This window comes from Etheostoma spectabile, chromosome 1, assembly GCF_008692095.1.
Source record: "Etheostoma spectabile isolate EspeVRDwgs_2016 chromosome 1, UIUC_Espe_1.0, whole genome shotgun sequence".
Lineage (NCBI taxonomy): Eukaryota > Metazoa > Chordata > Actinopteri > Perciformes > Percidae > Etheostoma > Etheostoma spectabile.
In genome coordinates this window covers 2,546,352-2,561,229 of record NC_045733.1, presented here as the reverse complement: position 1 = coordinate 2,561,229, position 14,878 = coordinate 2,546,352, and the positions used below count along the sequence as shown (strand labels likewise).

The 14,878-nt window shown below is 41.5% G+C and overlaps 1 protein-coding gene across 1 annotated transcript; it reads left to right on the top strand.

The window, feature by feature from the left end:
• The first annotated feature begins 160 nt into the window (after positions 1-160).
• Positions 161-14,326, top strand: urb2 (URB2 ribosome biogenesis homolog). Its single transcript, XM_032515607.1, has 12 exons — positions 161-248; positions 1,162-1,317; positions 2,249-2,425; positions 2,624-3,774; positions 3,873-4,011; positions 4,134-6,654; positions 7,133-7,293; positions 7,527-7,637; positions 8,647-8,889; positions 10,813-10,909; positions 11,082-11,209; positions 13,172-14,326. The coding sequence occupies exons 2-12, from the start codon at positions 1,192-1,194 to the stop codon at positions 13,367-13,369; spliced, it is 5,052 nt and encodes a 1,683-aa protein (XP_032371498.1). The 5' UTR covers positions 161-248; positions 1,162-1,191; the 3' UTR covers positions 13,370-14,326.
• Positions 14,327-14,878: the final 552 nt, after the last annotated feature.

Genomic DNA, 14,878 nt, shown 5'->3' with positions numbered 1-14,878 from the left:
CTGCTGAAATAATTATTTTAATTATTTGTTAATAATTATTACTATTTTTTTTAATTATCATTTTAATAGTCTATGATTTAAAACATGGAAAAAAAATCATTCCAACCAGGGTCTGCGGCATGTGAACGAGCCAAACGTTGGCAGACTCAATAAATCGTCTTTCGACTGCTTTGGCCTGGCCGGCAAGGTAAAAGTTGAAAGTTCGTCTACATCTGAAGCAGCAGCAGACACGTGCAGGTTAAAAAGCGGTAAGTCTAATAAACTAAGTAAACACATGTTCACGTAACTATCCTTATATATGTAACATTGAAGCGTAGGGAGGGTTTGTTTGCCTGCAAACTAGAAGCAGCTACAGTATTAGCATAGCCTACATACTTAAGCAAGCACATGTTATGTAGCTAGTTGTCGTTAGCTATAAAGTATGTTAGTTCGTGGAGGATGACGTTGTCAGACAGACGAACAGATATGAAAATGAAAAATTCTTTGCCATTGCTTTTAACTTGGATCAATCTCGTGTTGAAAAGGGGTTGGTAGTATGCGTGGGGCTCAGGGCTTGCACTAGAATGAGAACAAAATATACCTAAAGAAGATACAAATCTGGTGTGGGTGGTTTTTCAGAATCAGAATCAGAATCAGAATCAGCTTTATTCGCCAGGTATGAGGACACATACGAGGAATTTGTCTTTGGAGCATTGCTCACACTGTGCTTACACATACATATCAACCAAAACAGAAATATACACACTAATATATACACAATATATACATACTCTAAACAGAAACAAGATAGAGGCATGAGTGCAGTGAAATACAATTATTTAAATGTGCGTAGTGCAAGGGTACTGGGTTGCATTGGTCTCTCTGTGGAACTCACTATTTAATGAGGCTTCATTACTCTCTCTCTTGTGTGTGTGTGTGTGTGTGTGTGTGTGTGTGTGTGTGTGTGTGTGTGTGGTGTGTGTGTGGTTGGTTGGTTGGTTGGTTTTGTGTGGTGGATGTGGATTTTCTACTGTCCTGGGTGGTTGTTACATGGCTTTTAATGTAAGCACCACCAGTTTCCATGTCATATAAACAGATTTCCTAACCCTCTTCATTAGACTTAACCATTTAGTTTGTCACTGTTAAACTGTTGAAATAAATACTTTAACCCCCTCTCTTCAGGTGTGTGCAGCCGTAGCACTGGCTGCAGCGATGGCTGCGATCTACTCCGGGATCCATCTTAAACTGAAGAGTCCTCAGACTTCATGGGAGGACAAGTTAAAGCTGGCACGTTTTGCCTGGATCTCCCCTCAGTGCCTGCTGCCCAACAAGGAACAGGTAACGGCTGAAGTTGTATAACTACATCTCAGCATTTATATAGACTGCCCATTCATATATATTGTGTTATAAATGATCTACATCACTAACTAGACCACAATTTGCACGTACTGTAGTTTGACTCTCTATTTCATCTCATCAGAGTTATAGACTGTCTGTCATGTATATTGTGTTATTACCATATCACTTTGCGCCGGCTTTGTAATGCCTACGTAATGTGCACTTTATGTAGCCTATTCTATCCTGTTTTCTTGTATTGTACTGAATGTGAAACTGTATGTTGTCTTGCATGCCTATGCTTTTCTTGGCCAGGTTGCCATTGCAAATGAGAAACGGTTCTCAACGGCATACCTGGTTAAATAAAGGTTAAATAATAAAAAAAAAATAGCAAGATGTTTTATTTTCCGCCTGGAAATATAGTGTTTATGTTTTGTATTCAGTATGAGAACTAGTGCCTACTGTAGTTTTTCTTCTGAGGTAAATTAGTTTAATTTTACCTCAATAATGTATTTATAATGATCAATACCATTGTATGCACTTAAATTGCAGGCAAGGGTCTTGTTGGTTATTTATTTTAACATTGTATCATATGTGTCTTACATCTTTTTTTCCTGAATAAAGCATTTTATTAATTTTAGCCTAGTATTGCAGTTGTAATTTTTTTTAGGATGTTATTTTACAGGTAGGCTACTTCATAGACTTGGATTTGGATTGGCATCAATCTTAGCGTACGTTACTGGACGTGTTTAGACCAAATTTACCTTTAAGGATTTGTGCAATGCTGTCTTTTCCACTTGTTGTTTGTTGTTCATTCAACAAGTTTATGAAAACCCCTGCTATTTCAAGATGTCTGTTTAAATAAATATATAAAAGCAGCATATAAATACCCATGAGTTATTTGTACATGTCTATTGGCCCTTCACCACTGTAGGTGCTGTTGGACTGGTGCTCCCATGCCCTAACAGGCCGCTACAATCAGAAGGTGGAGTTTTCTCAGAATGTTCTGGAAGGACTGTGGTGTTACCTTGACGATCTACTTCACAGCCGGAAGCTCCACTCTCTTCTCAAGCAGGGCAAGACCATAAGCCTGAGGCTCAACATGGCACAGGTGTGCTGGCAATATTTCTATAAAAACGCCTCCACAAATGTAAAGTAATGTTTGTAATGCAGCAAAACTGATTTTTTTTTTTCTTTTTCTGATTCATACACACATATTAGACTCGTTTTTTTGTCTCTTCATCCTCTACAAAACAAAAAGGCTTCTATATGAAGATTTACTGACACCTCTTTTTCTGTTTCCTTTTAGCTGCTGCTTGACCGTCTCCAGGAGTGTGCACGTGTTGGCTCAAAGTCTCTGGTGTGTGTGTCCACCATACTGAGTGTGTGTCAGGGCCTTCTCTCTTCTCCTGCACTCTCATCTGTCTTTACTACCAAGTATGAACTCATTGCCGATCTCCTGGCTAAGCTTTGCTCTCTGGCCTGCCGTGAGCTACAACAGCCATTGCTCACAGAACCCCTAATGACTGAGTCTGTCACATGTCAAGATGAGGTGATTACTAGCGATTTGGACAGTACCCAAATTGAGCCGATCATTGAAAGATCTTCAGATCTGCCAGAGTTAGCTGCAAATAAGTCCCCTCCAAAGCCAAAGGAAAAGCTCCGTGCAGCTAATTTGTTTGAGGTGTTGCTTCAGGTGCTGTCATCTTATTTGTCAGTTCAGCGACAACAAGCCAATCCTAATAGAGTCTTTACTATGGTAACCAACCAGCTGATCCAACCTTTAGTACTACTCAGACACCTGCTGACTTCCGGGGAATTTGCGTCCGCTCACATACATCTGCGCCTCCGTCAGCAGCTGTCCAGAGACATCCGCATTAAGATAGACTCCATACTTCACTTAGCTCTTTTCCCTTCTGAGCATCTGACCTACTACAAGGAAGAGCTCCTTCCATCTAAAGAGGATTCTGGGAAACGTGGTCTTGGAGGGGCAAAAGGCCCCTTTAAGCCAGTCAGTGTCATACTTTCCAAACTGAGTGCTCAGGGCTACTGTGAGGTGCATCAGCACTACACTGTGAAGTCCAACACATTGTCTCTGCTGTTTAAGTTCTTTCTGGAAAGCTACGGAAAAGGGAGAGGAGAAAGTGAGGAAGTGCACAGGATGCTGTGTTTTTATTTCCTCACCAGATTGGTCCCGACCTTGGATGTATGTGTTGATGAACTCTCATCTGCCAAAGCAGACCAGCCAGTCTCTGTGTCCCCTGGACAGAAGTCTCCACCAGCATCCCTCTGTTTCCCAGAGAGCTGGAGCCTGGCTCTGCTGGCTGTGGAGTCCCTGCTAAGTCAGGCGCTGTCAGCTGATATTTACAATGTAGCAGCAGACAGGATCAGACATGGAGAGGTCCAACTTAAATTTTACAGAACTCTGGGACAAATGCTCATTAACCACGCCCAGCCAAGGTATAAAACAATTCTTAATGTATTTTCCATTTATGGTCTAAGTTTTTTTTTTTTACATTTAAAATAATTGTAAAAACTTTTCCTGTCTTGTCCTTCAGCATCCCAGCATGGTACCGCTGTTTAAAGGTGCTGCTGAGTCTCAACCATCTGATTATTGAACCAGACCTGGACCAGTTGTCATCTTCAGCCTGGGTTAACTCTGAATGCATGGAAGCACGAGTGCAACGGGCCAGACAGGTCTGGACCTAAATCCTGCAAAATAAATCAACCGAATAAAAACTTGCAAATGCAGAATTTAAAATGTTAAAATGTGTAAAAGATTAGTTTTGACTGAGACAAAATGTTTCTTTCCCCAATAGCTCTTGGCATGCAGTCTCCTCCAAACTTACACTAAGCTCCGTCAGCTGCCACGCCTCTTCTCTGAGCTCCTGTCTGTGATCTGTCAACCAGCACTGGACAACCTCCGACCTCCTCTGCTGTCTGAGGGCATCTCCTCCATGCTCAGAACTTGTCTTCTGGACACTCCCCCTTCCCAGTGCCTAGAGATCTGCTCATTGGTGTTGGAGAGCATCAGGAGATGTATATTACCTGACCTGTTGAAGGAGGAAAGTGAGACCGAGAAGATAGGAGAGAACAAAGAAATGAAGGTTGACCAAGAGAGAGAAGATGCATCAAGGAAGCTACTCTCCCTCAGCCAGCTGCTTCATGGTGTTTTGTTCAGTCTGAAGACTCTAGACAGTGCTTCTCCTCTTCCAATAGTCAGGCAGAGTCAGGGTTTGATGGAGGAGATGCAACAGGTCGTAAAGGAGTTACTGCTGCTGTTGTTGTTGACAGAGAAGAAGGCTGTAAAAGCAAATATAAGTCCAGCTCCAAGGACTACAAGGAAAGGCAAAAAGAATTTGGACCACAAAGAGTCAGAGAGGGTCTCAGAGTCTAAAAAAGGAGCACTCTGGGAACAAAAGACCCAGGAGGCTGCTCTCCTTCTCAGGTACACCTTGGTGGAAGTTGACACACTCTTTAATATCCACTGCAGCAAATACACATCTCTTGACTCTGCCCAGACAGCAGCTGCAAGGAAAACTGAAGACTGTGCTTCGGTCCTAACTTGTAAAGAAAGTCTCCTATCTGGTGAGATTTTGCCAGCACGTCTAGAATCATCCCGCAGCCCCATGAGCTGTTTGCTGCTCAAACTCCTCACTTTGCAACAGATGAAGAAGGTTTTGTTAGATGCCCCCTTACTCTCTGAACCCAGCACTGCAGCACTGCTGAACAGGGCAGCCCAGTTTATTTTATCTAAATCAGAGATGGAGGTGAGTCTGGATGGAGAGCAGCTGTGGGACGGGCAGATAGCGAGTGTGAACGCCAGCTCCTACCTTGTAGCACACTGGTATATTGTCACATCCAATTTGCCTTTGATTGCTCCCTACTTGAGCAGAGAAGATGTGGGCTGCATAGCAGATGTACTTGTCAGTTCACTCCTCAGCAGTCACGCCGATGGAGGAAAGGACCGGCCGGCTGGCTGGCTGACTGTCTCCCTTATATCTTCCCAACTTCTCCAAAGTGCCGTTCTTGCTGAGTTGCCTTCGCTGTTCTCTGCCACAGTTTGTTCCCTTACACAAAGGATTGTCTGTATTCTCAAGGCAGCTCATGTACCCAATGTTTCTCCTACAGTCCTGAAGTTTCAGGTAAAAGGAATTGGAGCTTACACTTTGGAGAGAAATGCCGGTCAGCCTCCTCTGTCCACAATTATAGCTGAAGATATATTGGCATCCTCAAAGACTGGAGAGATGTCTGTATTGCTGACTGACACACAGAACAAGGAGCTGGTAAACTTACTCCAAATCTTAACAGATCTAAACCCAGATGGGATGAACTCTGAAGATCTCTCCTCTATTTTTCTCCTCCTCTTCTTCATGTTAACCTCCACCTCCAGTCAGTTAGACCAGAAGGCCACAGACCCTCCTGAATCTGGAGATGACGCTCGCTTCCTGGTGAAGCTGCTCAGGATTCTGACTTGTCTCCTGGAGGGTAGAAACTTCCAAAGTGTTTTGAAGCTCATCCACGCTGGTACTCTGCTGCAGGCTTCCGTGTCTTCTCTCATCTGGCATAGCAACAATGGAAAATTTCGAGCCACAAGCAGCTCTGATTGGTTAGATTTAATCAAAGCAGTGCAGGGCTTTATCAGGTCTTTGGTCCAGTTGATTATAATACGAAACAGCAGTGTTCGACTCAACTTAGAACAGTTTGCCTCCTATCTTACCAGTAAGGAAATGGCAAGCATGCAAATTGTGGCACCCAGTTTGGCAGTTGTGTCAGGTAAACCAGATCCAGGAGCACCTGTTTTGAATGTTCATATCCTGATGGCATCGCTGACCTCTTTCTCCCAGGCATTGACGTCTAACCTGGGGAGGAGTAAACCTATGGATCAAACTTTGTCTCAAATGCTCACAAGAACGACTGCTGCACTGGGACCAGCTGTTAAGTACGTCTTAAAGCCCCAGGCTCTCAGTCAGTCAGTCATCCAACCAGCCAGCATCCTCGGTCAAGCCTTTGTAGTAGAAGTTGTTACTGTCATGCTGCACTGTGAACTTTCCTCACTGTCAGTGGAGGATGAGAACAAACAGAATGACACCCAGCCCACCCTGAGTCACATGACCCTCTATCTGGGCTGCTGCCAGCAGATCCTTAAAGAATTAAGTTGTGCCCACAGGCCGCTGGACTTCCTGGTTTCCTCTCTCCACTTCCTGTCTGCTTTCTACAAAGCAGTAGAGAAGACGAGAGGAGAAAAGGAGGAAGAGCATGGAGAGGAGAAGAAGGCAGGAGAGGAGTTGGATGAGTTGTACATGCAGATACTGCATAATGTGCACAGACTTCTGACAGGTACATTATGAAGAACAAACATATCATCCACCTGTGCAAACAGTCTGTGTTTTTCTTTCATTAATCACCTCTGCATATTGCACATATCAACATGAGCGTGCAACTTACTTTATTAAATTTATTCCATGCCAGCTGTTTCTTGTTCTATTAGAAAGAAGACAGTTATCTAAGAAAACAAAGTAATTAAAACTCTTGTCACATACCACTTATTATTGGCATTGTATCTGACACTCAGCTTTAGGTCAGCTTATACCATATTGAAATATTTTGCCCCCTAATGTTTATGAATGAAGTGGGCAAAACATAAGAAACACTTCTCAATATGATGCAGTCCAGTGCAACATCACTGCAAATCTCTGACGGTGTCAATCAAAATGGTATCTAACACACTAATTGTTTTATTTGGCTGGATGGAGTTTGATATTTTAGTTACACATCATCATTCTGAATGTGACACATTTTCCCTTTTTGATTTCAGCTTCTTGGCTGTCTACAAATGATGTTTGTGAACTGGAGCCAGCTGTGCAGGAGCTGCTGCGCCACCTGGTGGAGAAAAGTACTACAAGCCGGTTTAACCTGCTGCTGCTGCTGATCAGAGACGGACTGGACACTGGCAAGCTGAGGGCAGGAAGCTACAGGGTGAGAACGAATCCCGATAATTTGCACACCTTTGTTGTATTAAATTTAGTCTAATTTCATTTTTTTCAAAAGATGTTATCACAAGCTTTACAAGAAAAGCTCTTACTTGATGGGAGGGATATTCTGCATAGTTCCCCCCCCCCAACAGTGAATCATATATGCTGTGATTAAATATCTTTTATATATCAAATGAACTGTTTTCTCACTCTCCCTCCTCCTTTACTGTTCTCCAGGAGGTGCTATCTGCAGTTATCATCATTAAGTTGCTGTCCTGTTGTCAGTTACCTGAGCTCTGCGCTAAAGCTCTGTGGCTCATTGCACCGCAGATTATATCTGCTATGGTGGTGAGAAACACACACACACACACGCGCTGCAAAAGAATTTGCTTCAGTGGGCATATAAACACATATGTGACTCATAGACAGATATGCACACATGCAAGCCCTCCAACAAAGGTTTGTGATTTTTTTCTTTCTTTTTTTTTCTTTTGTGAGGACAAGAGTTGTTCGGGTCAATCTAGTAATTTTGTAATTGTCCACAAACTAGTTATGTCAGGCTCTACACTGTACATGCTGAATGTTTGAAAATGGTGTTGAAAATGTCCAAACTTCAGGAGTGAAGTGGTGAACAGTATTTGAGGATGAGAAGGAAATGATATTTTCTGCCAAGCTGACAGGAGGAGCTGCCCTAGAACCTAAAATGATTTAAACAGTTCTTTGTTAGTACATGTGTGATGTTGAGTTGTTTAGATGCCTTTTTTTTTTACACAAAGAAAGACCTTCCCACTTAGTAACGTATCAAGTTTGAAATCACTGGAATAAGGATAAACTGCGATAGTATTTGTAAAACCCATCTTCTAAAGCTGTCTCTTGGGTTTTATTCAGATAAATGACATTGGAATAACTTGATTGTGCACTTGCTAAAATTGCTGTCAGAGATTTTTATAATCTTGTGATTAAAATACTTTTTTCATGTGTAGACAAAAGGATCTAATCATCAAGCACAAATTCTCAAGACTTACACAGAAATGTTAAAAGTGGGACACTACCACACAGAGTGCTTTACAGTATCTTCTTTGGTTACATCAGTAATCATTTTAGTGACAGTGTGCTGGAAGTACATGGGACTGTCTTGAGTGACTCAGCAGCCAAAGTTTGTAAATTTGTTTTCCGTCAGGCCTGCGGGGGCTGAGCAGAGAGGCAATGCAGCAACATGCTTAACCATACACACACACACACACACACACACACACACACACACACACACACACACACACACATATGCACACACGTACTAATAGTTGTTTAATTTTGTTTCTAACTCTTTCAGTGTGCGTATCTCTCTGTATTACAGTTCTTAGTGAAATCGTCCACTCAGGATATCTCTCTGACCCATTCCTTTACCGTTCCTACGGTGATGTCAATGACATCACTGCTGCGCCAAGGGGAGGGGCTCATCACAAACCCTCATCATGTCATCTTGGTCCTTGGAGCACTCCAGTCGATGCCCCTCGACCACTTGACCCCACCCGTTTACCAATCAGCATTCCTGGCTGTTCATGAGGCGCTGTTTGCTTTCATTCAGTGTCATCCTCAGGTATGAAGAGGCAGATGGGTGAGGGTTAATGGAGAGAGAAATGGTTGAGGAAGTAAACTTGAAGAATGAAAATGGGAAGAAATAATTTATTTTTATAACAATAATTTCCAAGGTTGTTATGTGTAGTTCTATGTAGTATTATTAGTGGTAATATATTTATATATTATATGCTGGGCAATGACAGGAAATTAAAGGGAGAGAGAGCTGGAATGAGCAAAGGGCCGCAGGTCAGACTCAAACCCTGGCTGCTGTCAAGGATTCAGACATTGAATATGACATATTTTATAGCATTTATCAAAAATGATCAGGTCTTCAAAGGAAATTATATTTATTGTAATATTGCACTAAAAAACCCTAATCGTTGTTTAAGTAAAGTCATTCTAGATCAAGGCTGCTAGTTTGAATCCCTCATTTGAAGAAAATGCAGTATCTGCCTTAATCTCTGCTGCTGAGCCCACAGGATGCCCTAGAGGAATGTCGCTTTTAAAGAAAGGATATTGGAGCTCACCAGAGTCATGCTGCAGCTGCACAAAAAACCTCAAAACGTCCAAATTCTCAGCTTTTACTGCTGCAAGTGCTTGTATTGCAACATTACTTATAGAGAAACATTGTACTAGAAATGTCAAACTTAAATGGGAATGCACATTCCAGCCCACACATGGCCTTTTGTTTGGTTGATGTGCTGCATTTGTGTTAAAATGGTGTTAATGTGAAAATGTTTTAGTTACTCGCTTTCTGAAATATTGAGTTGTTTTTTCAGAGACAATGAAACAGTGCGACTAAAACGGGGCAGCTGCATTAAAATAGAAGAGGGCAAAAACCACCTAACTGATATCAGATGTTTTGTTAGGACAAAAGACTGTGGTAAAGGAGAGGAGAGAGGGAGGGGGGAGGGAAAACTAAGACGAGAGTGGAGGCAAGAAAGGAAAAGAGTACATTTTATAGAGCAAGAGAGGAGAATAAAAAGAAGTGATAAAGAGATGAGGGAAGAAGCAGTGGGCAGGGAACAAAAGACTGAGATGTAATTTGAATGCGATGCACGCGGGACGTTTCAGGAGAAAGTAGAAAACGGGAGTGAGCTGAAGAAAGGAGGTGTGATAGGGCAGAGGAAGGAGGGAGGAGAGGTAGGGGAGCTGGCATGCAGGGGTGGTTGGCATGGAACTGGTTTAAGTCGATGGAAACCATTACTGAGCTCCAATTAGAGCTGGTGACATCATCTCCCCTTGTTTATATTCTCTCTTTCTCTCTTCATCCCTCCCTCAGTCCACTGTAGGCCTTGAATAGAGAACAGAGAAAAAGGTGTGGACAGAAATGCAAACGTAGCTTTTGTGGGTATCCAACTTTTACCTTAGTCATTTTTTGGACGTATAAGTTTAGGGCTGCTCTGTTATGACTCAAGTTGTGTAAATGATGTGATCAATGATATGTATTTGAAATGTTTCTACATTTAGCATCCTAATTTCCCCGTTAATTATCCCACAAGTCCACATTTTGCCATACTCAATGACAATATCCCATATATTCGTTCGGTTGCAACGTATGTTTTTGGCAGCATACCTTTTACGTTAAGTCTTGTGCACCATTTTCTACATATTTCCCTATAATCTAACCTACACATTTGGTGTTTTCTTTTTGGACAATCCAATGTCCACTTAAATTTTAAGTGGAGTCCTGAGGGTGTTAACCACTCCAAAGCTACTGTATTTGAAAAGATGGAAATGGAGAAGTTGGTCCGGCAGAGTCAAATTCATTTGAATAGGCAGTCATATACTATGAAGTCAGTTGGATACCCTTAAAAATAAAAACCCAAGCAAGTCTTTTTGAGTGTCCTAAAATACAATATAGTTTTGTTCTACACAATGCTACTCCAAATGTTTTACTGTATAAATATATTTTATGACCGTATACTTCTTGTGTGTCCAGGTGATGTTGAACGCCGCTCCGTCATTCTTAAATGTCTTCTATCGTCTGGTGGCGTCCATCATGCAGGAGGGTCGGCAGAGAGGAGACAGTGACACAGGTAACACTTACTTACAGACTATTAATTAAACAGTATTTCCTTTTCAAATAAATGTGGAGGAAAACACTCTTCATTGTATCAGTGCAAATAATTGTTTGAATTATCCAACATGGAAAAGCAAGCAGTTGAGAGTGTGCTCTCTTTGAACACTTGTTTGTTTTTTAATGTCCAGACAGTGATGTGTATCTCCAGTGCTCCAGATTGATAGAGAGGATGTACTCTCACATTGCTGCTACAGCTGAGAACTTCACCACACTGTCGGCGTTCATGGTGGCCCAGTATGTCACAGAGCTGCAGAAGGTACACACACACACACACACACACACAAACTTACTCAGTCATAGTATCGTACAAAGTCAGGTTCCTCATTCAAACCCTTCTGTCAACCCTGCTGATTTTCCACAGCTGAGAGACAAATGCACGCACGCACACATGCATGGAGGATCTCAGCTGATCCTTTTATACAGCCCAGTTTGTCTGGAAGTGCGCATTGAGCTTGCGAGATTTAGCCGAGCATAGTGACAGAGATGCTAACACCCAGAAGCAGGTATGGGAAGTATTTCCATTGGCCAGATTGTGAATGTTCACAAATCTGAGTGAACGGGTCTAGGATTACTGTAACTCCATGGGCTGGAATGAAGCTTTAGGCTGGATGTTCCCACAGAGCAGTGAGTCACGTCTGGTCTGTGAACGCGGCTCCTCTCTGCTACCAGACTGTATTTAACATGACGCCAACCTGAGTCAGCAGTTTCCAGCAGAGTTGCACATTGAGGGGAAGACATGGAAGTACCCATCCAGACAGACAGACAGGCAGACTAACGTTGGCAGTGGGAATTGAATGAAGTGGTATTTGGGATCCTTTGAGATCTGTGCGGGTCATCTAATAATCTTAAAATTGGATTTGTATTGTACTTTAAATAGGGCTTTTCAAAGAGACAAACCTCTTTGTAAGTCACAGGTAATTTAGCCATCCCTGTGTCAGAACTGTTTCTAATGGCTCTAAGCCTGAACTGATCTCCAAGTGTTATTAGAACAGTGGAGGATTTTTTATGCTGGTGTTTGTGAACTTGGGCCATTTGTCTCAATATTTTATATTAAAAGTTTCTATTTTTATTTTTATTTGTATTGTATTCTATGGCCCCAACAGTCATGACAAACAAGAAATAGGTGTGTGATATAACCAAACACTAAGTAGCAATGCTACAAAGTAATTACAGTTCACAACCACAAGCACAACTGGCAGTAGAGTTATACAAAAAGGATTTCATGTACAGTATACCCATAATGTATCATATGTGAAATTTAGCAAAGCAACTTAAGTGTAAAAAAAAAAAAGCTTGTCAAGCTAGTGCAAAAGTGTTTGGATTGAAGACTGGATGTGAGAGAAGACAGTGACTCATCAGCCTTAAGGTGCCTCAGGGAGGACCTCAAACCCTAAACATAACTTTGGCTGGCAGCGTGCTGCTGCTGGTCTCCTGTTTACAGGTGTCACAAAATCTAGATTTGATAACAACACCCGGTATTTGGACAGTCAGTGTACCACTAACTGTAACATTGGCAGACTCCTGATAGGTTAGCTTTGTTTGCGGATAACCCATAATAGGCTGCTGTCTTCATAATGTGAAGCCTGTAATCAGTCGAGTCAGGCTTTCTAAGCTAATCATTTAACAGTTACAGTCATCAGCACAGAGCAGCCTTCATCTTTGTAATGATGTATGTCAAAGGTCTGGGGACTGTGGTCCAGCCAACTGTACAAGTCATCAGGTCATGGGTGTGTAACACCTGTCGGGGTATAAAGTAACAGAGAAAAATAACCAGACACTGTTGAACCTTCTGCTGGCTTTGCAGGGTTCACTGTGAACACAAGGTAGTCTATGGGCCATTCCTTTATAACGATGTTCCTGTTCCAAACTGGGGTCATTCATTGATCATCAGTCTTGTCCCTTTGTAGGACTGCTCTTGATATTTGCATAAACATGAACTTTTTGCCAGGGCAGATGGTGTCTGTCCTTTGATGACACTCAGATTGAGACTCATGGTTATGAAGCTGGATGTGAGACTAATGTGGCACACGCTTTCCCTCAGGCTGTATGTAGACGGACAGTGTCATGTTGACCGTAATCAACTAAGAAAGAGAAAAATGTGATCTTGTTAAAATGCTTGAGGAAAACGCGAAAGCAGAGATGACTAGCAATGGGTGTATGTAACGTTCGGCGATTGATAGTGAAACTAAGAAAACTGCCCTCTTATTTGCCTCTCCAGGTTACTTTGCGACCAGACGTTAAGCTGCATCTAACAGAGGGGATCTATCGGATACTTGACCTGTGTACGGAGCAGGATATTAAGTTTCTGACGGCCGGACTGCAGATGGGAGTCAGGGAGGTGTTCAATGAGCTGTACAGCAGCTACACCCACTACCACAAAGCACAGAGGCAAGGAGAGGACAAGTACACTGTCTGAACTGTCACAACAAGCGCTCTCAACCTTTTTAGATTTCAATTTAATTAGATCAGAGTAAATGTTCTTGCTATGGAACACTGTTTATATGTAATTTCTGCTTTTGAATAGGGACAGCTTGTGAATAACATACTAACGAAAAAATTAGTTTTTTTTCTCCAGATTGTTTTTTGTTTTGTTAATGACACAGTACTGCTTTACAGTAACTGGTTAATAATTGTGGCAAAAACAAAGCCATCTACAGGTGGATCACTTTGGTTACACCCTGTAGCTTAAACATACTGCACATGGCTGATTGGAGGAACAGTAGGTGTTCTCAGGAGGCACACAGAGAAACTGGGAGGACCTGACACTGATGGGAGTCAATACAGGAAGTGGGCACTGTTTGAAAAGTGCTTCCTTGTCAGAAAGACTGTAACCCTGACAAATCATGTGTAAAATGTTGTTTATTTTATTATTCTAAAATCATTTAATTGAATTACTGAAGAAAAAAAGAATGTGTGGAATTATACTAAACATTTTTCTATGTTGCTCTTTGTCTTTTTTTTTTTTTTTTTTTTAACAAAACTCAATGAATTAACCATAGACTTAACAGGTTAAATTAAATTTTGTCTCAAGCCTGTTTGTTTGTGTCATTTTGTGCACAGTTTTGTCTTCTTTTCATTCATATATATTTGTGTGCATTTTGGTCTGTATTTGATTGAGTATAATAGAGGATCAGACATAAACTATTAAGTGAGATTAGAGTGGACAAAGCCGGATTTTAACCTGGGAGATTGCTGGTACGTGGTATCCATTGTTTAGACTACCAGGTTCACTGTGACAACCCCACGGTATTGTTTTCGCTGCAGTATTTCTAGTCTAGAGGCTGACAAAAATGGATGAATGACCTGTGCTTTTTCTAGATGCAAAACTTGTCGCAAATGAATTAAACAATAAAGTCATAGCTGTGTTTCTGTAGAAGAGGAAATGATCAATCGGATTTATGGAAACTCAAGAGACTTAATGTTTTTTTTTAAGGCCTTTACATTATGAAACTCATGAAGAGACTGACTGACCCCCAGTAGATTCACTGTGGCCATAATAGCTGGTTCCTTTATGTTAGGATAAATTGAACTGACAGTAGTTTTATTTTGCTTTCAATGGATCAACTGAGCTACACAGGCTGGCAATATGTGACAGCTCAGGGTTTCATGCTGCAAATTCATCATTTAAATTGACATATGTGAATAGTGCTAAAAATGTTTAAAAGAAAAAAAGCCTGGATCATTAGCCACAGAGGTTGACATTCCTATTGTATTTAAATGATGATCTGGGGCTTTAATGTACTGAATTAACTAAAAATAGAAGTCCACATATTTGTCTGACAGCTCAGTCTTGTTATCTGATAAATATAGTGTCAATATAAAAAATGAATGAAAGGATTCTTGGCCACTGTGCCTGCACGTACAATCTATACTTTCTCAGATTACGCTAATTATGGTTTTGACTTGCTCCTTTCACAGGTGACAA

Coding starts and splice junctions, on each gene's coding strand:
- urb2 (XM_032515607.1), top strand. CDS start 1,192: ATGGCTGCGATCTACTCCGGGATCCATCTTAAACTGAAGAGTCCTCAG. Junction 4,012..4,133: donor GAGTGCAACGGGCCAGACAG/GTCTGGACCTAA, acceptor TTTCCCCAATAG/CTCTTGGCATGCAGTCTCCT. Junction 10,910..11,081: donor GAGAGGAGACAGTGACACAG/GTAACACTTACT, acceptor TTTAATGTCCAG/ACAGTGATGTGTATCTCCAG.